The sequence below is a fragment of the Chelmon rostratus genome, chromosome 9, assembly GCF_017976325.1.
Source record: "Chelmon rostratus isolate fCheRos1 chromosome 9, fCheRos1.pri, whole genome shotgun sequence".
NCBI classification, from domain to species: Eukaryota; Metazoa; Chordata; class Actinopteri; order Chaetodontiformes; family Chaetodontidae; genus Chelmon; species Chelmon rostratus.
The window spans coordinates 279,259-304,374 of NC_055666.1; the positions used below are offsets into that span (position 1 = coordinate 279,259).

The following is a 25,116-nucleotide window of genomic DNA, read 5'->3' on the forward strand; positions in this document are numbered from 1 at the left end:
ATATACTTAAATTGCGTACAAAATGAACATTCTGAGGAGTTGTTGACAGGGTCATATCAATGCCTTCAGAACCATCAGAGATATTTCATCCTCTATTCATTAAAATGAATTGTATTGTTGTGCTGACTGATACATCTTTCATGTGTTGACCGTAATGAGGGTTCAATAGAGAAGATTATCCAGTTCCCTCAACCCTGGTCAATTTATCCAAGTAACACCTGCTTTGAAATTTAATTATTTTTTAATTTTTTGTAAATTTTTAAATCCTTTTTGTGGTTTGCACAGTTGTAATTTATCGTTCTTATTTGTACCTCCATTTGCTGCTTGCATCACCCCCCCACCACCATGTGTTCTAAAGAGCTTCTGTAAGAGTAAATTTTTCCATTGTGAGATTAATAAAGTCTTCTAATCTAAATTTGCTGCCTTTTAGGAGACGTGAGGGAGCTGCTGACTGGGTTAAGAAAACCAGCACAGCAGGTTCTTTTTCTCCTTGTGATAACACCACCTTGTGAAAGAAATCCCACTCGATGGTTTCTGTTGTAAATGTCCTCTACTTTCCCCTCAGTGCTAGACAAAGCAGTGCTCCGGTAGATGAAAAAAGAAAAACTAGAAATAAATTTTTATTGCACTATGAAGTTAACTGTGACTATACCTCTGGTTACTGTGTCAATCAGTACCCTTTCTACACAGACTGGGCTTTCGTAGCTTCATCTGTCACATTGCCTTCAACAGGAATGGAAACAAGCTGATCAATGGGTCTTAACAACATCAGCCCTGATCACACCAACCAACAATGTTTTTTACTCAATTCCTTCCCAGTCCCAATTTCACCCAACACGTTGTGATGATAACAGACACAGTCTTAAAGCTCACTGCCAAAGAACAGTGACTAGAGAGGAGACATGACAGAGGGCTCATTTAGATGTACTCATCAGTCCTGCAGTGTGTTTTCAGCAGGGCTCCTCTGTGCAGCTCTCTGCTGTTTCTTCTTGTAGCTGGGCCAGCGGCACACTGGGCAGCAGTGTCTGCCTGCTGCCAACCACACTACAATGCACTGCTGGTGAAAGGCATGGCCGCATGGCAAACCCATTAGCAGCTCCTCACTCAGAAAGTTCTCCAAACACACCACACACTCTGAACACTGCAGCATGTCACAGGGCCACACTGACCAATCAAAGTGCTGATGGTTAGCGACACTTTCAGGTTTGAAGCAAATGTTCTCCAGTGCTCTGTCAACTGATGGTGAGCTCCTGTTCCTATGACGACAGCAGAGGGATGATTCAGCAGCATCAGGGTCCAGGTTGTTGTGCATAGGGATTTGTGTGTTGCTGTCGTGGTTGCACAATAATCTCTTGGGCCTTTTGCAGCTGTGTCGAGGTCTGCTAGGACCGGCAGGAGGGGATTCTGTCTGCTCCCTGCACTTTATGTCTGAATGTGTACCGTCTGTCTCTTTATCCAGTTTTCCACCAGAAACCTCCCTCCTACACTGACTAACAGCTCTGAACCCCCAGGTTGGCAGGGCTTTAATGTAGTCCATGTTTACTAATGGGTGAAGCCAGAGATCAGGAAAAGCCAAACGTTCAAATAAGAAGTTGGGATCATCTTCCCAGTCTGAGTGGTCATATGGGACCTGTTGCAGTGATGTGATTGGGTGGAGCAGATAGGAAGTGTACCAGTCCCACAGACTGGCCAGCCACTCCAGGTTGGTAGTGCTGTCCTCTTGGCTTCTGACGCCACATCTGCGCTTCTTCTCAAAGTAGTCAATCAGCAGACCATGGGCCAGGTAGGTGGAGAGGAAGAGAGCTGGGTGGGATGAGTAAAAGGTCCAGTCAGCTCTAACTAGGCTAGCCAGTGTGGTGGTGTCAGCATAACGAAGCAGCTTCAGACTGTAGCCATACAGGGTGTCCAGATAGGGCAGCTGCAGGAGAGCCTGGGGGAAGTGATCAATCAGTGATTAATGATTAAGTATTATTAATTCAACTCTCCACTCAGTCAAAAATAGTAAGAGTAAAGTTAAATTCAGGCCACTTTATTAGGTACACCTTTTTATGCCATTCCCCTTTCCCTCAGACCAGCCTGCATTCTCCTTGACAATTTAAGGTCAAGGTTCTGGAAATATTCTTTACAGATTCTGCTCCTTGTTGACATGACAGCATTTATTGTATTGAGATGTGGTGACTATCGAAGTCATTCACCTTATTCATGAATAATGATTAATGAATTATCATCTTGATTTCAACATGAGGCTTGGGTGAGTCGCCCAGTTTTGGTATTGTTTGCTACAATGCTAGAGACTTCTCTTTACATCCAACTACGTCATCTTACTGCTGGGTCCCTGGGTGCAAATCTAACAGGATGAAGGAGTGCTGTCAGAATAGACCTTGTACCACCTTCCTTTCATTCCTGAAATCCATTGGAAATGGGTTGTGAAAATATGAGGAGACAATGGTTCAAAGTCTCAGATAGGACATTCACTAAAGTTAGTCTGGGAGCTGGCTAGCTAGGTGGTGGTGCTATGTTACCGAGATAGCTTCCTACTTCTGTCTCCTGTAAAATCAAGTACATTTACCCAAGTACTGTGCTCAAGTACAAATATGAGGTATTTTACATGAGTATTTCAATTTTTATACAATATGCATTTTGTTATATATCTGTTCCACTACATTTTAGATGCAAATATTGTACTTTTCATTCCACTCACTTGTGTAAAAACCAAGTATCTCCAACCAATAAATCTTCACAGACATGTATCTCCAGATTTAGTGATTTTGAATGTGAATGTTTGTGATAAACTGACAGATGAAATGTTCTTTTATGGGCTGAGCAACTTCTCCTACTTCTGAAGATAAATAAACTATTTAAAACTCCTCTTGGATTAGCTGTAATAAATTGTCACTAACCTGAAAACCAGGCTGTTCTAAACTCATGAAAAATTTTATGGATATATGGTTCTCACAGGACAGTGATAGTACAAACATATGATGATCTTACAGATTTATTGCTGTAGATTAAACTACTACTTTTTTAAGCAGCTAAAACAATGACAGGGATCATTTTATTGTACAATGACTTTAGATACTTATAATTCCCAATGGCAATGGTAATACATTATTTTGCTTAAGTAAGGTTTTGAATATTTCTTCCACCACCAACTGTTTGTACTATTGAGTCTCTCACACCTGCCACTGGACAGTGGCACTGGTTCTCTACTTATCACTAAAATTTGTAAATTGTCTATAACTTCTGAAGTCTGTCCAGATAGCTTTAACATTAAAGACACTGAGTTAGTGAAAAAAAAAAAAAATCAAAATGGGTGCATCTGGTGCACTCATTTTCACTAGTGACTTACAGACAGGATCAATATCTGACAAAGAAGTCACAGTCATCTGGGATTCTCCATGTGTTGGAGGAATGAGATGAGGTGATGGCAAAGAAAGGCCTTCTTATTTGTGCCCCTCTATCTGTCATTAATTAATGTCTTGTTATACCACCATTACTAAGGTCTAATAGACAGCTTTCCCAGGAGAGGGTAGCACAAACACAGGAAATTGTTTATTATCATTTGTTATTTAAGTAGAAAAACAATTATTATTAGAACAGAGTTGTTTTATATAGTAGAATAGAAACCTGGATTAAATAAATCAGAGAGATATTTCAGAGAAAGGACATATCACCTTTTAATTACACCTGTGCTTACAAATTCCTAAATATTTATAAATGCAATAAAATGTGGTAAATATTTCAGAAAGTTATTCTGGAGTCAGGAGGAAGTGGCTAATTAAGTAATTTCTATTAAATTCAATTCAATACAATTTTATTTATATAGCGCCAAATCACAACTGAAGTTCTCTCAGGACACTTTCCATATAGAGCAGGTACAGACCAACAGTGAGACAATTTAGGCCTTAAAAGTAAGCACACAATAAAGGTTTCTGACTGTATACTTTTGTAGCTGGGGCCCAATCATTTTGATGTGATTTTATTTTATTAATTGTAATTAAATGTATAATTTTGGGGGTTAAAAACATTGAGTGTTGAGGTATGTGCCAAGTTTGTGGCAATGAGGTCTTGCTCTGCTCTGGTCGGACAGACTGCTTTCCTAAATTTTGGTAATGTGCTAATTCATACATTAATCCAATTACATATGCACAACTTTCTAGGCCTGTTTTGCAGTTACACATCACTTCACTGCAACAGGATTTCCAAGGTGAAAGGTCCATCTGAAAGTACAAGGATAAAAAATGTTATTTACTCTACTAACATTAGGTGAAAATCAGTATTTTCAATACAGAAAATATGACATGTTCAGCTGATCACTGTTTAATATACAGACTGCCGTAGATATTGTTAGTTTGCTAGCCAATTAGTCAATAAATAATACATCATGTTTTGCTACCATATTTATTTCTTGCCCTCTGCTTGTTCTTGTATACCTACCTCTAACATGGTGGATAAACCCCTCAATCCAGTTACTGTAGACCTTAGTTTAGATGTTTTTTAGAGTTTGCCCTGCCTCTCATCTGCCCAAAATTCTACTGTGACTGCAGTTATTGGGACATGGACAGACTGAAGGTCTTCTGTCCACACTTCACCGGAGGCTGTCATCATTAGCTTTCAATGATGTGATGACGCTGTTTACCCAGCCAAGCCTTGTTTTCATTCCAAAATGGCCGCAACGTTATGAAAGCAAATTGGAGTACAGTGAAGCCATTATCAGAATAATCCTGCTGGAAGTAGCCATGAGACAATGCATAGACTGTGGCTATAAATGGATGCACATGGTCAGCAACATGGTGGTATTTAAATGATGGCTGACGGTTGTTAAAGGGCCTAGAAAATATTTCCCACACCATTACCACCAGGTTAGGTTAGGTAGGATGGATACATGGTTTCATGCTGTTAATAGCTAATTCTGACCCCATCTGCATGTCCCAGCAGAAATTGAGATTCTTAAACCAGACAATGTTTTTTTTTTTATCTTTTACTGTACAGTATAGGTGAGCCTGTGCTCACTGTAGCTTGAGTCTCCTGCTCTTATTTGACAGAAGTGGAACCCACTGCGGTGTTCTACTGCTGTAGTCAATCCATTTCAAGGTTTGGCATGTTATGAGTTCAGAGATGCTTTTATGCAGAGCTCTGTTGTAATGCCTGGTTAGTTGAGTGATTGTGGCCTCTGTCTTGAACCTGGAAGAATGAATCTTGTCATTCTCCTATGATCTCTCATTAACAAGGTGTCTTGGCCCTAGAACTCCTGCTGATTGGATGTTTTTATTTTCCACACCAATCACTGTAAATTCTAGGGACTGCTATGGTGAAAAATCAAACCATCCCATCTGACACAAATAATCATTCATCAGTCTCTGATCAGATGTTTGCATTAATAAGCAGGTGTACCTAGTAAAGTTGGCACTGAGTATATGATCCCATTGATGCTTAGAACTAGTTGCAAGATATCAATATTTGTCAGACATCTCAGAGGATTTCAGAGTAGAAATTTTGTTCAAATAATTGTAGACTAATTGAAATTAAATTATCATCTACAGTGCTAGTATCCAGTTTACTGCATCACTATATTTTTTAACTCCCAATTGTACATTTATCAACAGAAACAGTATATATAACTGTGATTAAAAGCTATAGCATAACAGCATAGTGGTGTTAATTGAAGCATTTATAAATTTTTCTAAACTTTTCTGTGACACAATCATAACTGGCAGATACCCAATTAATCAGCAGTTAAAGGACCATACCAGTGGTTTTGCAGAATAATCAGAGAGAACAGAAAGACAAATTGCTGTAGAGGCACTGCTGGGTGGCATAGCGAGGACAGCATAGGCTGTCAATACTTCAAAAAGAACTTGAGGTAATTTTTTCCAATACATGATGTTGCTGCTGTATGTTGAAAAATCTCATGGAGGAAAAACAATTGGTAAACGACTCTTTTGATAAATGAATTTGTGCAATTTGTGTTAAAAGTGTGAAATTCTATAGAATTTTTTGGCAGTATATTTTTATGGCATTTTTCTTATAGTTCTTTGTGACAATATATATTTTTACACACACAGAGGCAGAGTCCTTAGTTGAGAATTGCAATTGAACTTGAGCCTCTCTAAACCTGTCATTGTCCCCACTCTTGAATGCCACCTCCCTTTCCAAACTTAGCTGTTTGAGTGTAGCTGTGAACCAGGGTTTGTCATTTTATCATTGTTATAACTCACCCCAGTATGTGTTGATACACAGCAGTCCTCATAGAAGCTGACTGAGGATATCACAGCCTTTGTTCACTCAATCAAATGTATTGTCAAATAGATGTTCATTTAAAAGGAAATGTTCATTTAAAAGGAAATTGTTATGCATGTGCATAACATCAAACACAGCACAGGAAAATATAAATAAAGATTAAAGCAAGTACCACAAGTCCCGAGAACCTCCCTTTCATTGCAGGAAAAGAATGTTCCTCCAAGGTTTCACTGTTCCACTTCTGTGATACCATCATGACAAGTTTCGAGAGCTAATTTCTGCCTATACACAGGGGTCAGGTGGACCAGAGTGTGGTAGATAGATAGATAGATAGATGGATAGATGGATAGATAGATAGATAGATAGATAGATAGATAGATAGATAGATAGATAGATAGATAGATAGATATACTTTATTTATCCCAAGCTGGGAAATTGCAGTGCAGCAGCAGCATTACACAAAGTGAAAATAAGACTATAAAGAACAAACTATACATAATAAAAATATAAAAATAGCGAGCAGTAAAAAGATTATATACATAACAATAATAATAAAATAGCCAAATAGTAAACAGTATAGAGTGTGGTCAGTGTGGTCATGGTGTCCCAGTGCAGGACGGTGTGATAAGCACTGCTGATTGTAGTGCAACAATTAGGCAAAGTATCCTCCTCCTCTCTGGTTGGGCATTTAATAAACTGACAACATTTGGAGAGGCCATGGCTCAGATTACATTAAAGTTGCAGAGAACTATAACTAAGGAGTCTGAGTTTATCCGTTCCACACAGTGTCTTTTTAACAAGCTCGTACTGGGCCTCCTGCACTTTGGCCTGTTCAATCCCACTCTCTGCAATCTCGAAGTGTCCATGGGCAAGACACTGAACCCCAAACGTGTAACATGTGTTTTAGAGGGCAACCACTAAATTTTAAGGAGGGTATACCATATACAATTCAGTAAAATATTACATAAGTGAAATATGGCTGCATTCGTTGACAAATGACTGGCTCTAACAGAGGGTGTGAGCAGATATTAGTTACTAGGCTTCAATATGCAAAACCACTGCTATGATCCTTAATAATATATAACAGATCACATGTAAGGTTGTATACATGTAAACAATGTCAACTGTTTCAAACCCAACTATGAACTATTGTACAATTGTATGAATGGCAATTAGTAAAAACAGTATATTCTGTAAATAACACATGTACGCACACAAGCACACACACACGCACACAAGCACGCATGCACGCACGCACACGCACACACACTTACACACACATTTAAATAAAGTGGGATCCAGAAAAGAACTGCTTCATAACAACCAAAAATTTCCACAAGGAACCTTTAACTGAGGTACCTTTAGGGGCCTCAGAACAGGAAGCATTGAGAAGTCATTTGTGGAAAATAACTTTTCAATACAAGAAGAATTTGTTGATGAAGTCAGTTGTAAGAACCGTGTGGTATAGATGAGTTCCTACCAGAACAGGAAGCCAGGACACCAGCAGTATGGAGTTGTAGGTTCCAAGCGTTCGGATCAGAACTACAAATCGTTTCACTGTTGCTCCCTGTCCATAAAAATTAATACAGGTTAAAAATAAACTGGACAACAAATACTTCACTAACTGTACAGTGACTCTCACTCCAGCACTGTGTATGAAAGAAGCACTCAGAAACTTTCCTTAAATAGAAAGCATTACCACATAAACACATAGCAAAAGTGAAGAAGAAAAAGAAAAAGTGAAGAATTATTATTGCATTACTGTCTAAGCAGCATTTTAATATTACAGCTGGCCATTGTCACCACATTTTATGAGATGATTGTATATTTTCCATGTAAAGCTGTAATCTGCAAAGTAAGGCCTTAAGCATGATATATATATATATATATATATATATATATATATATATATATATATATATAGAGAGAGAGAGAGAGAGAGAGAGAGAGAGACAATATTATTTGGAAAGATAATTTTCATTCCTATGCAGATGATACCCAATTATATTTATCAATGAAGCCAGATAAAACCAGTCAGTCAAATAAACTTCAAGCATGTCTTCAGCACATGAAGACCTAGATGACCTGCAATTTTCTGTTTACGATACCCAGACAAAACTGAAGGGCCTAAAACACTTTGGAAACACATTATCTAACTGTATGACTTTGGATTGCCCTGGACTCCAGGAGGTATCTTTATCTCTTCAGGATGTGTCTCTTATCGCCAACATTAAAAAAACCCTACACCTACAAAATATTGCAAAAAATCAAGCAAACTCTGCTCCAAAACTATGCAGAAAAACAAGTCCATGTATTTGTTACTTTCAGATGATTGCAATTCCTTATCATCAATCAATCAATAAGTCCCTAAAGAATCTCCAGCTGATTCTGAATGCTGCAGCATGCATTCAAGAATAGAATTTAAAGCACTTCTTCTCACCTACAAAGCCCTAAATATTCAAGCACCATCTCATAGTACCCTTTTTCCCCACTACAACACTACGCTCCAAGAATGCATATCTGGGAGGCAAACTTTCTACGTTTAAGAGTAGGCTTAAAACTCTCCTTTTTCAGAAAGCTTATCGTTAGGGCTTTATCAGGCTTACCTTGGACCAGCTGCTATAGGCTGAGACTTCAAATGACACTTCAAGCTCCTCTTGCCTTCTCTCCCACTCCATCTTTACACTTTCATGACCCATTAATGCATGTTACCAACTTCTGGCCTGTTAAAAGGAAGTTTTTTCTCACTGCTGCTGCTAAAATTGAACTGAATTGGGGGAACAAAACTCAAATACTTAACTGATTACTGGTTATTCATTTTGGCCAAAGATCCATTGACAAATATAATTATGAATATCTCAGTATCTCAAGTATCTCAAAATTGTACTTCAATAGAGGAGGAAATGTACTTTTATAATACACATTTCACCACTGCATCTAATGGAACTATGGGAAGTGACCTGTGTAATGAAAAGATCCATCCAGGCCAGCAAGTTGATCAGAACCAAACTGAGGACAAACACATCATTAACCTCCGGCTGGACCGAACGCAAGAAAGTGTCCATGGCAGCCAGAGACAGGAACTCCCCTGTACTAAAGAGAGGAGAGGAGGAGAAGAAGGAAAGAGGAGGAGAAGAGGAGTGGAGGAGAGATGGAGCAGAGGAGAAGAGAATAAGCAGTAGAGTGGAGGAGAGAAAAAGAGAAGGAGAAGAGCATAGGAGAGGAGGAGAAGAGGATGAGAGGCAGAGTGGAGGAGTGAATGAGAGGAGAAGACAAGGAGAGGAGTGGAAAGAAAAAACAGAGTAAAACAAACAATTAAAAGAGATTTGTATTTGTTTGTATAATCATCCATCCATTTTCTTCCGTTTATCTGAGTTTGGGTCACAGTAGCAGCAGGCTAAGCAGGGTATTCCATCCCTCTCCCCAGCAACATTTTCCAGCTCCTCCTGGGGGATCCTGAGGCGTTCCCCTGCCAGATGAGATATATAATCCCTCCAGCGGTTTCTGGGTCTTCCCTGGGGTCTCCTCCCATTTGGACATGCCCAGAAACCCTCTATAGGAAGGTGCCCTGGAGGCATCTTAACCAGATGCCCGAACCACCTCAGCTAGCTCCTTCCAAAATGAAGGAACAGCGGCTTTACTCTGAGCTCCCTCCAGATGCCTGAGCTCCTCACCCACCCCTAACCAGCAACTCTATGGGAGAAACTAATTTTGGCTGTTTTTATCTGCAATTTCATGCTTTTGGCTACAACCCACAGCTCATAACCATAGGTGAGGGTTGGAATGTAAATTGACTGGTAAATCAAAAGCTTTGCCCTCTGGCTCAGCTCAGACCACAACGGTCTGCTACAATGTCTGCATTAGTGCTGATGCTGTCTGTCTATCCACCTCATGCTTCATTCTATCTTCATTTTACCACCACTTTTTATCAAACAAGATACTGAGATGCTGAAACTCCAATTCACCATTTTCTGGCAGAGAACAACCTCCACCCTAAGGGTAAAAAGCTGGTCCACTGTTGCACAGCTGGGACAGAATCTACATTGTTCCTCCTGAGTCTGTGGTTCAACAATCGGTCTGATTCTTGTTTCCAGCACGTTGAAATAAACTTTGCACAAACAATAATCCGTTTTAATTTCCATGTTCAATCATCACCTGTTGCCATAGCGATAAATGCCCTCAGGCATCTTGAGGATGTAGGCGGGGCTCTGTGTCACACCAATCTCTGATAGGCTGCTGTGGTTGTCCCAGTGACGTATGTCCACATAGATGAATTCAATCCTGCCGGTGAACTTGATGGACAATGAAGAGAAGAAAGCGGGTGGCTGGGACAGACGGGCAAACAGAAACATCTTCACTGGGTGGGACAGGTCAGAGCGCCACTCCTCCACCAGTTGTTTAGACTGATGCAGGGTTTTGATTCGATGAGCTACATGTGAGGTCATCCAGCGGAAGATGTGTTCAGCTTCAATGCGATGGCCATTGTACTCTTTTAGCATGACTTTGCCCTTCGATGCTGAAGTCTGAGGAACAGACATGATGAGAGTTGAGCGCTTCCAGCCACGCTTGATGCATGACCTGGTGGACAGAACAGAGGACCACCATGTCAGTATTAAAGAGATAATTCTGGGGCACTACTCTGTTCACAGATAGATGACATGTGAGAACTGACAATCACTGGATGTTACCAGCATTCTGTCCCTATTTACTACTCTTACTTAAGTTGTAACTCCTCTTTGCCTGCTTTTATGGAGATTTAAGTATCATGTGTGAACTAATATACCACTGGTTTTTCACACATGAAGGCCTGTTGGAGGAATTAAACCTGTGACTTACTCATTCAAACCAGTACAGCACATTTATACACATTCACTGTGCTGCTCTCCTTAATGGAGAATGAAGTGGAGACTAAGGGAGAACAAAACAATTTCTGACACTGATTTGGGTATTTTGCTCTCTCTTGCTCCTTGTATATTATCCCTCATCATCTATGCTCTCCTCTGTCCATAATACACATTAAACCATTAGAAATCTGTATCTTACTGACATGGTCTTTGTGAGTGTTATCAGATGTTATCATTATTATTATTGTCATTGCTGTGCATCCCTCACTCACTCACGCACTCACGCACGCACGCACACACGCAGTTTACTATTTACACATTTGAGCTACTTTGGAGCAACAATTTGAGCAAGTTTGCCTAAACCTGTTTCATATGTTGACTTAAAAATGACATTTCCTGTCCTTACGTAGTCTCACGTCAAGACGTTTGAGAGACTGATCATGTTGTTCCATCTGCTGACCAATGCAGAAGATATTTTGTTGGTATTCGCCTCAAGCTTGAGTTTAATTTCATTTATCTGAGGTGCCATCTATTGCCTCACCCACCAAAGTTTTGACAAGCTCATGCAGTTCTAGTCTTTGCTCGCTGAGAGCTAGCTTAGCTGCAGCTAGCACAGCATTACCAGTTCCTCTTTAGATATGGATAGCGCTTCTTTGAATGGATCATTCTTCGTCCCCTCGCATGTAGTTTTGTCTTCCGTGACATGATAATTAATTAGGCATGAAAAATGGTGTTTGCGATACAGTGGATGCAGTTTACACTGCACTAAGCCCCAAAACTATTTGGTCCTGGAAAATCGCCATGGCAATATCGAGACTGGCATATTAGTTGTAAAATACTATGCTCCACACAACTGGAACAGTCTGGAGAAACTTAAAATTAGACATGCTATTCCCTAATCAATTTAAATCTCTTTTGACCAGTATGGAACAGTGTGAATGTATGATTTTTCTTTGTTTGTTATGTTGATATCTGTGGCCTGTGTGTTGTTGATATATCTTCTCTGTGCTTTTTTGCTTTATATGTGTTGTAATATTGTTTAATATGTATTATTTTTAGATGCAATACAATCAGATTGTCATTGCAAAAGAGATCTTGCTTTCAATGGTTTTCCCTGTTTTATATTATCTAATAAAGGTAAATAATTAAAACGGAAATCAGAAAACGTGGTGACATTGAAGTTAGGTTAAAGTTACTGAGTGAATTGCTGTTGTCAGTTGGTTCTCACGCTGTTGCAATCCCAATATTTTACAGCTTTATCAAAACTCATACAGATTTCACTCCTTAGCTCTGTTACTGCCCTGTAATGAGCTGTCATATTTGGTACCTTCAGCATTCTAATAAATAGACTTCATAGCTGGATCTTTCTTGGTGAAACTAAATTCTGCGGGTATAAAATCCACCATAAATCTTGCGTGCAACTATTCACATCAAATGCTTTGTTATTTATTTAGAATTTATTAGAAAATACAAACAGATTCAGATTGTAATAAAAGCTCATATGACAGCCAGTTGTGATTGTTGTTGAGAACAAAGCTGGTAATTCAACTCTGTATTAATTTTGGTTAATTAATTCATTTACAACTGGCAATGCAAAATATTAGAAGGGTATTATATGTAGGTTGCTGTAATGTTTTTTTTGTTTCAAATCTTTCAAACCTTTTTTTCAAATCTGCATGTTTCAAACAAAGCAACAGTGCTCTTTCGAGATAATGACCATAACCAGATGTGTCTGCTTGAATCATTACATAGCCATAGGTAAAAAGTTTGTTTTTTAATAACAGATGATTAAAGTTGAAATGCAGCACCCCCAGTGGTCAATTTATCACACCATAGTTGCATTTTCTTAATAAATATAGTGCTGATAGACCATTGTTCTGTCAAATTAGTGCTGATTGGCTGCTTGCCAAGATTTTTCTTCATTTCAAGTACAGCAGATTAAAAAGCACAATTAATGATTATGATGCAGTACCATATCTTGATGAAAGTTTACCCAATTTGGCATACTTACAGTTAATACAAATCTCATTGCAACTGCATTATGCATTCAGAATGTATGGCAGTGTGAGTGAAATTTCCTGACTGTTTTCGCCTTAAGCAGTCAGAAATAATTAAAAAATAATCACACACACCTACATACTGCAGATCTAATGTTTAATTTTGCTTCTGGATCAAATACATTATTAGGCATTTATTAACAAAACACAAACAGAACAAGGGGCAACCTCTGGGACTGACAAATTAAGCCAATGCTGAAGATGAACGAAACTGGACCACCTGTAATTGGTTGCTGGACTACATACATATATATATATATATATATATATAAATTATTCATCCCCTTGCTAATTCTTGCGATTTAATAGCACAGAGGCTGGCTAATTACTTTGAAAGGAATGGTATGATAGGGATGGGATGCTTAGAGCATATTAGCATGATTTGGCAGATTCAGACAGCTAAGAGGGAGAAAAGAGACTTAATGGTTGTATTTTTAGATCTGGCTAATGCGTTTGGGTCAGTGCCGCATAGCCTTATTTGGACACTGCTAACTTCGACAGTGCTATGTACAAGGAGGTTGTTAGATAAAGATCAGAAGATCAGAATCTCAAGTGGGCTAGTATGAAGATTAAGCCTAGTAAGTCAAGGAGTATTTCAATATACTGAGGGAAAGTAAGTGATAGGAAGTTTGCTATAGATGGTGAGGAAATCCCAACAATTAGGGAGAAATCAGTCAAGAGTCTAGGACGGTGGTATAATGTGGACCCGAACGACGTTGAACAGGTTGTGCAATTTAGAAAGGATGTTGCAGAAGGGCTGGAGAGAATAGATAAATAAGGCTCCCAGGAAAATTGAGATTGTGGTGCTTGCAGTTTGGCTTGTATCCTATGTTAATGTGGCCAATGTCAGTATATGAAGTCCCATTATCTGTAGCAGAGAGAATGGAAAGGCTAGTTAGCTCTTATATTAGAAAATGGTTGGGTGCTCCCAGGTGCTTAAGCAATGTAGCTTTGTATGGGAAAGGAATGCTTCAGCTGCCAGTATCCAGTCTAACAGAGGAGTTTAAATGCACTAAGGTTAGGACAGAACTTTTGTTATCTGGGAGTAAGGACATGTTAGTTAGCAGTGTGGTTCCGAACCCTTCTGGGGGGAGGAAATGGAACCCAAGGGCAGCAGTGCAGGAGGTAGAGGCAGCTTGAAAGCTTGTAGTGGAACAGGTGTGTCGGCAGGAGGAGTTGTTAAGGGGGGCAAAAGCAGTTGGTCAGGCCAAACAGGGACAATGGTTGAATTGGGAAGGTGTTGAGAAGAGGAAACTTAGTTGGAGGGGCCTGTGGAATATGGAGGAAGGCTGTATTAAATTTCTGATAGGGGCGACATACAATGTGTTGCCAACCCCGCAGAACTTAAGACTTGTATTCCCATCCCGCTTTTATTGGTGCAGTTGGTGAGAGGCAGGGGTAGATGATGGTAGATGGTAGTGCAGCAATTGGCAGTTACATGTGGCATCTAGGCCTGTGCTAGCGAGCGCCTAGCCTCCTGGAGGTGTAGTGGGACTAAGTAGGCGAAACGCTGTTGAAGGGAGGTATCCACCTGATGACCCCCAGAGACGCTCTTTGGCATGTATAGAGGCAGATTAGGGGTCTAAGGTTCTTCACTGAGAATGAATCCTCCTTTTGAGCACAAGTATCTTGTGTTTAAATTAAATTTAGTGACGAAATATTACACAAACTTGGTACACAAAAATGTATCAGTTATATGTGAACAACAATTGAACGAACAACAACAATATAATATTTAAGAAAATATTCATTTCAGGGGTATTTTATTGATGGATTCCCAAAAAATGCCATGTTCAAAACTATTCATACCCCTGACAATATTTCAACAAAAATGTACCAAATGTGGTAATCTTTGTCCAGTAGTGACTTTAAGGTGTCACAATGGAATAAAACCCTTTAACATTGTTGACCGAATGTTAAACACTGATTTAAAAACAAAAAAACCCATCCTTCCAGAAGGGTATAAATAGGGGAAAAGTGCTCAGGTCATTCTCAATTTCTGGTCATCATGGTCAAGAAGAAGGAGCTCAGCGAGGACCTACGTCACCGTCTTGTATGTGCCCACAGTGAAGGAAAGGGTTATAAGGCCATTTCCAAGCAGTATGATGTCCCTGTGTCAACCGTCTAGAGCATCATCAACAAGCACAAGAGGTTCTCTAAACTTGCCAGGAAAATCTGCCGAGAGGTCAACAACAACCCACAGACCACAACCGAGGCCCTAATTGAAATGCTTGACCAGGCAGGGACACAGGTGTCACGGTCCACCATCGAGAGTTTTGCACAGAGGAGGTCTCCATGGATGTACACCTCGGAAGATGCCGTTGCTCAGGAAGAAACATCTGGAAGCTTGACTGGCCTTTTCTAGACATCATCTGAAGCATGATATCAGCTTTTGGTCAACCATCCTGTGGTCTGACAAGACAAAGTTGGAGTTATTTGGCCATATGGATACTCAGTATGTCTGGAGAAAGAAAGGAGAAGCCTACAGACCGAAGAACACTGTGCCCACTGTCAAGTATGGTGGTGGGAACATAATGCTTTGGGGATGTTTCTCCTCCAGTGGCACAGGGAATCTCGTCAAGGTCCAAGGAACCATGAAAAAGGAGGATTACATCAGGATCCTTGATGAAAATGTGAAGGAATCTGCTGAGAAACTCCAGCTTGGCCACAACTGGATGTTCCAGCAAGACAATGATCCTAAACACACTGCCAAGGCAGTGAAGAAATGGTTCAAAGACAATGATGTCAACATCCAGAATGGCCAAGTCAAAGTCCTGACCTGAACCCCATTGAAAACTTGTGGCATCATTGAAGACCAGAGTGATGGCTAGTAAACCGACCAATCTGACGCAGCTTGAGGCTTTCGCCAAGGAAGAGTGGGCCAACATCCCACAGGAGACATGCAGGAAGCTTGTGGACACGTACAAGAATTGTCTAGAAGCAGTCATAAAGAACAAAGGCTATGCGATTGACTATTAAAGAAAGACAAAGGACGAGGGTATGAATAAATTTGAACATGGCATTTTTTGGGAATCCATCAATTTGCAATACCAAGATCTTTTAATTAAAGGTCCAAAGCAACTGAAAAGTTGTTTTCCCTCTTGGAATTTCAAAGACAACAAAAAAACAGAAATACAGCAGGTGCATGAGTATTGGCACCCCTCCTTAGTATTTAGTTGCACACCTTTTGGCAGCGATGACGGCCTCCAAACGTCTACTGTAGCCATCAATGAGCTTCTTGCTCATTTGTCTTGTGGTATGTTCTCCCATACCTCCTTCGCTATGTGTTCTAGGTCCTGGATATTTGAAGCGTTCCTTCTGCCTATGGCAGATTTCAGCTCCCCCCAAAGATTCTCAATTGGGCTGAGATCAGGACTCATTGCTGGCCATTTCAAAACAGGACATTTTTTGTTTTCTATCCATTTTTGTGTGCTTTTAGATGTGTGTTTGGGGTCTTTGTCTTGCTGGAGTACCCAAGATGTTCGCCTCAACTCAAGCTTTCTTATACTGGGAAGGACATTTTGTTCCAAAATCTGATGATAATCTTCAGATTTCATAATCCCTGTCATACGGGCAAGGCCTCCAGTCCAAGAAGCAGCAAAGCAGCCCCACAGCATAATGGATCCTCCACCATGCTTGACTGTTGGTATAGTGTTCTTTTCTTTGAATGCTTCATTGCGGCGCCTGTAAACATACTGCTTGTAAGAATTGCCAAAAAGTTCTACTTTTGTCTCATCTGTGCACAACACATTCTCCCAGAAGGACTGTGGCTGGTCCAGGTTCTCTTTCGCAAAATCCAGACGCTCCCTTTTGTGTCTTGCTTTCAACAATGGGGTCTTCCTTGGCCTCCGCCCAAATAGCCCAGCTGTGTTGAGTGTGCGACTGATGGTGCTTCTTGAAACAGTTACCCCAGACTGTTCCAGGTGGGCCTGCAGCTCTGTAGATGTTACCTGAGGTGATTCTGCCACCAATTGCAACAACCTCAGACGACTTCTCTCATTGATTTTTCTCTTACCCTTACGCCCAGGGAGGTTCTTGACAGTTCCATGCTTCAAATACTTCTTAATAACATTACGCACTGTTGACACAGGGATGCCAAGAAATGGTTTTATATCCTTTGGAGCTCTTATTTTTGTCAACAACAGCATTTCTTGTTTCTTCAGACAGTTCTTTTGTCTTCACCATTGTGAAAAAGGGACTGAGTGAAACAGTTGGCTTTTCAAAAAACAAATCTCATCATTCATTGGCCATTTAATGTCACATGGGCACAGACAAGTCTTCACAAGTGATTTCCATTAGTAATCTACCATTGCTGAGTCAAATTAGGTTAGGTTTTAGGACAAACAGCGAAGGGTGCCAATACTAGTGATACAGCAAGATTTACCTTTTTTTTCACTCTACTTGTTTATTTTTTTTATTTTGTTGATACTTTGCTCTTTAATGTTAGACACAAGCTATCTGTAAAAAAAATCTGCATCACTACATCACTTTTGTTCAGGAGATGTTTAACATTAAGTACTTAAACTTCATGGGTGCCAATACTAACAGGCGGCACTATATATTATATATTTTTGACTTAACGTTTCATATTTCACATTACTTTTCAGTAGTTTTGTACCCCTGTATTTATTTTTCTAAACACTTATTGTACTGTTTTAACCTTATTAATGTCTCCTTTTTGTTTTTACCTTTTAGAATTTTGCACACACTGTGGGGCTATGAGAAACAACATTTAGATCCCTCTGTATGTCCTGTTCATATGGCAAAATTGACAATAAAGTCTTAAAAAACTAAAATGGGTGAATTGAAATTATATTAAAGTTTAACGTTATCCACAATTATGGGGATGGCTGCTTTGAGTGGCACCTAGCCGCTAGTTTTCAGCAACCAGTTTTCATTCAGCCAACCTCAGCTCCACCCACACTCCACCTCTTTGCACATTTTTGGATTAGCTGGGAGTTAGACAGAGTCAGGCACTGCCAAGATGGCGACAACTGGAGCTGTGTCATATCCCTACTATCCCAACAAGTATTTATGCCAAATTTGCATTATGTGGCATGTGTCAGTGAGCCCTGATATGAAAGAAATGTGCTGGTGCATTTGACGAAGGCCCTGTTTCCCACCTGTAATCATTTGAGCAATTGAAGGTTCCAGTTCTGATCCCAAACTGAGACACTTTCTGCACCATCTTCCCCCAGTCGGACTGACTAAGCAGAGCTTCCCTGTCCTGGGCAATAACCTGCAGTAACACAGAGGGACATGAAAGGGTCAGACAGGTAATGGAAAACAGATATGTCAAGGGACATGTAACCCCCTGTGACAGTGTAAGTTGGAGCCCTAACCCTTTTCTACTTCTTAGTACGTTACAGGTGGCTAATTTAGTGATCTATTTTAGGTTGAGATTATGTTAGCATGCCCTTTTCAAAAATGTATTATTTTGTGAAGGCCCATTGCTATCAGTTTGCTTTGGAGCTTTCTGCCTACTACAAAAGGCCACCTATCAGTCCCTGTGCCAGAGTCTGGCCTGTGTGATCCTCAGGGCAGAACATCAGCTGTAGACATACAGTTCATGCTAAACGGATGGCTAAATGTGGATCCATAGTTTGGCATGACCTCGGGGTGGGAGTGCACCGGTTTTGGCACCGTTGCTGGTGTCACGACATGGGACATGTGATACGATTAGTACTGTGATAAGTGTTTTAGTATATAGAAAATAACATGCTTTACTATGCCTGTGATAACATGCAGGTAGAGGGCTATGCATGTACTCACAGAATGGTAGTTACATCCAGTGACTACTATTTTCCTCACTATAATGCCGACTCCAATAACATGGTGATGGGGAAAGTAACCAGAGTTGTACATTGGATGTGGACAACTGTTTTATCGCATAGCTTTTAACTCCACACTTCCTACTACAAGCTTAGATGTTTGTTGTTACAAGAAAACCCCCCACTGCGTGCTGCATCGGCTAAGAGTAACAGCATTAATTAATTAATTCTTCTGTGAGATGGAGCAGGTTACTCCTTCCAAAACACACGTAGACCTCTACCTCATTTTGATTCCTATTAAAAGACAATAAACACATCTATTTTTTCTTTGGTGGTGTTTCATAAAGGTGGCTCAGACAAAATGCTTATTTTGAACCCTGCCTTGAATTAAGATAACAAATTGAACCTGGATCAGCCTGCTTCAAGTTGCTAAAATATGCTTTTGTCTGTCATCTGTATTTTCACACTTTAAGGACCAGCCTATCAATTATTTTGTATTTCTGTGTGGACCATTTTGTAAATCTGGATATTCAATTGGTAGAAAAATCATTATCATCTCTACTGCCAGACCCTTCAGTATCAGCAGCTTCATTTCCGGACCCTCGAAATAATCTTTGACCCAGTCCAGACAGACAAGCCAACAAAAACCAAGTTTAATTTTGTTCTGCTATCAAGTTTCAAATTAATGTCAATCAGTGAAAGCTGATATGACCTGACATTTCTAATAAAATAATAAATATAATCAGCGTGTGAAAGCAGTGTTCACAACTCACTTTTGTGAAACTGGCCCCTGGCTGACGTCCTATCACAATGTGAACCAGACCTCCAGATGTTGAGATAGTCTGGCTCACAATATTCTGACTGCATATTTTTAAACTTGCATTGATGGGGTATTGCAGTTATTCAGTGTTGTACTTCCATAAGTGCAGAGACAGATAAAAAAAAAAAATGGTCAAAATACAGACAGCATACAGTGAGATATTCAGACTAGAGTGGTTGATTAGATGAACAAGGTGAATGCTAAGAAATTAAGAGTGTCTGATGAGAGATGGCACGATTTTCCTGCTGTTGGCAGCAAAACCATTGCTGTGTCCACTTAATCATTCACCCTACTGTTTTAATATATTGTTATTGAGTGCCTTTACCTGAACCAGCCAGATCCCATCTTTAGTGTCTTCCACCAATTCATAGAAGTGCATCTCTCCACTGAAGTGTGTGGTGCTGGCATCTCCTTCCTCTGTCTGTTCCTTCTCTTTCTTGATGGCTGAGTACAGCTCCCCCTGTGTCAACTCTCCTGTGGGGGAATAAAAGAATAAAAAAATCCATCATCTGCAAAAGGGTTAAGGACCTATCTACCCAAACCCAGTCCTTAATAATAAGTTACGTTTGCTACTAAACACTTCAAAACACTTCACAATGCAGTTGTCCCTAAACCCTGTTAAGCTTTACATTTCACAATAGCAATAAAGACATGAAAAGATGCAGATAACTTGAATTGACCATATAATTTAACACTGAAGAGTATCCATAGTGGCAAGCACCATTAAGTTCCTAAAGTACCACAAGTAAAGGTGTAAACCAGTGATTCTCAACGACCAGAACACAATCAGATTAGTTGTGAAAATGCCCACAGTTCTCATAAAGTGGTGACTTACATGATATCTAATTCAGTTTCATTCTCACAGTACTCTCTGTCTGTCCCTATAAATCAGCTACGGCAGCTGATAGACAGTAGTTGTAGCACCTCAAGCCTTTCAGCAGTACTTGTAAATAGTTAAATAGCACCAAACCAATAGGAACGGGATTTGGACAATGCCCCAAGCTCCTAATCAGTGCCCAGAATGACACTTGCATTAAGTTAAAGATAAGACTTTATTGATCCCACACTGGGGAAATTCTTTTGTTACAACTGCAGACTAAAAAGGAGAGGTAGAAAACAAAACAGATAGCACAAGTAGACAATAAAAAAGATAAATAATAGAATTATAATAATAATAATAATGAACTTTAGAAGGCTATGTACATTATAGACACACACACATACACACATATAAATATGTACATTGCACAGGATAAGTTGTCGGTGTCATAATATTAGCATAAGCACAAGTGCTTGCACATGAGGGAATTGTTGGGTCTCTGTAGACAAAGAGTTTGGTCTGTACCTGCTCTACAAGGTTAGTGTCCTGAGACAACTGTGATTCGGAATTATATAAATAAAATTGAACTGAATTGAATATGATGACATACATAATAGTGTTCCTTTTGACCGTTTTTTAGCCGTTTGTTGCTTAAGGCCCCACCATCTCATGTGGGGGTAAGAGGGGTTGTCCGTGATTGACGGCAGCTTGGCAAACAACCTCCTCTTACCCACTTTCTCAATGGTGTCCACAGGGCAGTCCAAGACAGAACAAGCTTTCCTGACCAGTTTGTTTAGTCCTTTTCTGCCCCTTCCACAGCCCCAGCAGATCACTGGGTAGAAGACTGCACATACCACCACAAGGTCGTAAAATGTTCCTAACAGTGACCTGCACACTCCGAAGGACCTGTTTTCTCAGCAGATGGACACAACTTCTTGCACAGGACAACTGTGTTGTTGGTCCAGTACAGTTTGTCTTTGAGGTGACAATGACTGTATCATCAGAGAACTTCTGGAGGTGATAGCTGTCAGCATCCATGTTGGATGCAGTGGTGTAAAGCACTGTGGGAAAGCTTTGCATTGCACTGATGTATGTGTCACCTGCTGACATAACTACAGTCACCAAATTAGTTTGACCAGGAGGTTATAAGTTGTTAAATTAATGTCACCAAAAGTTAAGGCTAGGAAGTTATATTTTAAGGATGATCAAATATATCACAGTGGTTGACAGAGTTTCAAGTAAATACTAATTGGTTGTATCTGACAGATACAGGCCAAGAATGAGTACAGAAAGTGCATGCTGTTACCCCAAACTCTGAGGGATGGCAAGTAATTGAACTCAGGAGTTGTATAAAGCGCTGGGTCAAAGGAGAAAAAACCTAGGCAATAGTAACAACAGTGTGCAAGTACAAATGTAAAACCTGTGAGTTACTGACAGTGAAATATGGAGTGATAAAAGGAAGCTGCCCTTGTTTGCTTATGAAGTACTCCTCTGTTTTCTGAGAAGCATTGGCTATGCTCAGCCAAGTGTACTTCAGTGGGCAGAGTCTGAACACAACTCCCAATTTCTGGTACACTTCTACTGCTGTATGTGTAACTGTATGTGGATGAACTACAGCGCCCTTACATGGATGTTTTGGTTAAGTGAAAGCTTTAAATGCAACAGATGGAAGTTTAATTAGCCAATACTTGATGAGCTCAATTAAAATGCTATGAATGTGTGTACCTTCTCCATGTGTTACTGTACGATGAAACTCTGAAAGTTTGTTATTCATTGCCTAGAATTTAAGATTCTTCTTTACTATTTCTGGCTCGCAATGCTTTGGTAGGCCTATATGTACCATGAGTTATGCTCATTGGACAAATCGTTATGATTTTCTTGCTCAGCCCTGAGACTTGCAATTTTTTTTGTTCCTCGTTTCTAATATAAATGTGTATCTCACTCACCCTATGCTGTACCAATTTTGGTGCTGTTACAGTAAAAATCCAAGTTCTATTAATTTTATTTTTTTTCAAATATTCTAAATGGTGGAAGATCCGTCATGGTGGACTTTAATAGTCTAAGAATCTTTTTTGTAGAGCACACTGAACTTGTGTGTCGAATTTCAAGTAAATCGGGCTTTATTACCACCACCACCATCATCATCTAGCCGATAGGGGGCATATTTCTTGGGAAGTACTTAATTTCCAGCTATTGGGCCAAGGTACGTGTTTCTAGGTCATTCCAGATCATGGCAATTTGAGCCATGCTGGATAATCATAATAATAATAATAATAATAATAAGAAGAAGAATTGCCATATGACCAAAGAGCCAGTACCTGGTTATGCCGAAGAAGTTGGTTATTTAATCATTATTATTTAATAGGTCTTGGAAGAGCCTCATTGAGAAGAAAATTCGCCCAAAAGTACAGAGAAGCAATCAAAGCATGGCTCAGAACACTAAGATCCCAAAGACCATGGCCATGTTAGGGGGATTCTGTGTCCAAGACACTGAAGAGCCTATTCAAAAATATCTCCACAAATGTAATAAAGACAACTCTGTACCTACAAAAAGAATATATAATCACAACATCTGAGGAACAAACTTCCCTTGCATTAAGAGCCTCAGAGCCCTAGGAGAAGATCCATACAGGACCCACGAAAAGAAAGCAAAAAACATATAACAATATGACTAACTAGGATATCTACAACAAAGTACCAGAGGAAGTCAAATGGCAATAATATAGTTTCACCAAGCCCATGAAGAATACAATCCACATCAAAAATTAAATGGTGACTATTAGGCACTGCCTTGTAATTTACCTCCCAATAATATTGGAGATTAAATTGGGATTAATAAAAATGTTTATGAAGTTAGGAGGAAAATTCATTAAGGAACAGAAAGGAAGTTTGCAAAGCATGAAAAAGGAAAACACGCAACAGTTTAAGATAGGCTGAACCAAACAGAGCCCACCCCTCTGCAGGGGAGAAGCCTAAATCATGAATGAACACAAAGACAGCACATTCAGGAAGAGCGTAACCACTTCACTTGAAGGATGGTAACCAACAAGAAAATGGCAGCAAATGATGGCAACATCCAAACTCTTGAGACCTATGCCCTCAACCAACTTGATATGAAAGAGGTGGTAACTCAACTTACTTTTGCAAAGAAAAAATCCTCGGGAAGTGGGGAGATATGAAGGTAGAATCTACTAAGACTGAGCACAGAATTTAGTATCAGAATAAAGATAGATGTCAAATATACTAAATGTTAAGGACAGTCAATTAAGAGGCGATTTGTATATACTGGCCTGGACTGACCTAACGTACATACACTACCAATCATAAGTCTTGTTTTGAGTAACTGGTGTCAACAGTAGTGTCAGATCAACAACACTGTTTGATCACATTCTAGGTACATGATATTCCTCCTTGTTATTTACCTAAACAAACTGTCTTTTACAAACTCTGTTTTAAGGGGCATGCAAAAAATGAACAGAGAATTCTTTTGGAAAATCATTCAGTGACCTACCTGATTTCTCCACCAGCTCGCTGACATCCTTCTTCTCAGCTAGTCCGGAGTATCCCAGCCCTCGACACGCAAGGATGGTCTTCAACTTCTTATAACTGAGAGTAACTGGATCCACAAGCTGAGTAGCGAACATACCAGTCTCATACCAAACTACCGCCTCAAAAATCCTCGCTAGCATAAACAACAGTATGAAATACAAGAGCAAGAAGAATAGTTTCAACCACATCGTATAGCTGTACGAGAGCGCTGCTGGCACAAGATAATTACCGTCAGAAGCTGTCTGTGACAACTGGACAGGCTACATGAGCTTCCAAACACGCTCTACCCATTCACAGACATTAGCTAAAACAACATACTTGTACAGTCGTCAGACCTTCATCGTTTGATCGACTGTGGCTGGGAAGATAATCCCAGACCGTTCACTTCTTGCACCAGTAGTTTACAATCATGAATCCTGCTAACTAATTAGCTTAGCATCACAAGTAGGCCTTGCTGATGTAACGTTATAAACCAGAACAAATAGGCCTCATCAAGCCCAAGTGTCAGCTGCACGCAAAGCAGTTTCCCGCTGGTTGGCAGCAGTGCGTGACCCGGCTGCTGTGGTCCCAGATATCCTGAACATTACAAAATGACAATCATGACGGGTATTGTTTTCCTCCGATCAGCTGATGTAGCCTACACAGTGGAGCTAACGTCACATCCGACTCCACGTCGCATATGTAAACAAGCTACAAAATAAAAGTCTTAAAGGGGATTGCTCGGACAGGCCACTCCCACGCTTTGTACACTTTTCCCTCTGCAAATATTGCTGCTGCAGGTGTACTGTTACTGTATAGTAATAACTGGCCAGGTATTTTAATAGCATGCATCCTCTCTGTTCTACCCAACTAAAGATGATTTTATTTGAAACAGCGAAGAAAAACTAGAAGGCAGAACAAGAGGATTATTTTAGTCATTTCTAATGCAGAGTTGAAGAGCTATAGTAAGTTAGATTGTCCAAAGCAGAAGAATGTATTCAGGCAGGAAATCACGAGATTAGTATTCAGGCAGGAA

At 40.0% G+C, this 25,116-nt stretch overlaps 1 protein-coding gene across 2 annotated transcripts; it reads right to left on the reverse strand.

Moving 5' to 3' along the window:
• Positions 1-607: 607 nt before the first annotated feature.
• On the reverse strand, positions 608-24,732 carry rnf103 (ring finger protein 103). Of its 2 annotated transcripts, none has more exons than XM_041943887.1 (7): positions 24,064-24,732; positions 20,058-20,206; positions 18,265-18,380; positions 10,396-10,818; positions 9,201-9,333; positions 7,721-7,807; positions 608-1,930 (listed from the first exon to the last, which is right to left on the reverse strand). In XM_041943887.1, exons 1-7 carry the CDS (start codon positions 24,287-24,289, stop codon positions 932-934), a joined length of 2,133 nt encoding a protein of 710 aa, XP_041799821.1. In that variant the 5' UTR covers positions 24,290-24,732; the 3' UTR covers positions 608-931. The 2 variants fall into 2 exon arrangements, with proteins under 2 accessions (XP_041799821.1, XP_041799822.1); XM_041943888.1 differs by having other exon boundaries at positions 1,794-4,220.
• Positions 24,733-25,116: the final 384 nt, after the last annotated feature.

Bases quoted from the DNA above. Each gene is read 5' to 3' on its own strand.
- rnf103 (XM_041943887.1), bottom strand. From the start codon at position 24,289: ATGTGGTTGAAACTATTCTTCTTGCTCTTGTATTTCATACTGTTGTTT. The intron at 20,207-24,063 runs GTAGGTCACTGA...ATTCCCCCACAG, and splicing joins CGAGCTGGTGGAGAAATCAG to GAGAGTTGACACAGGGGGAG. The intron at 9,334-10,395 runs GTGATGATTGAA...TCCTCTCTTTAG, and splicing joins ATTTATCGCTATGGCAACAG to TACAGGGGAGTTCCTGTCTC.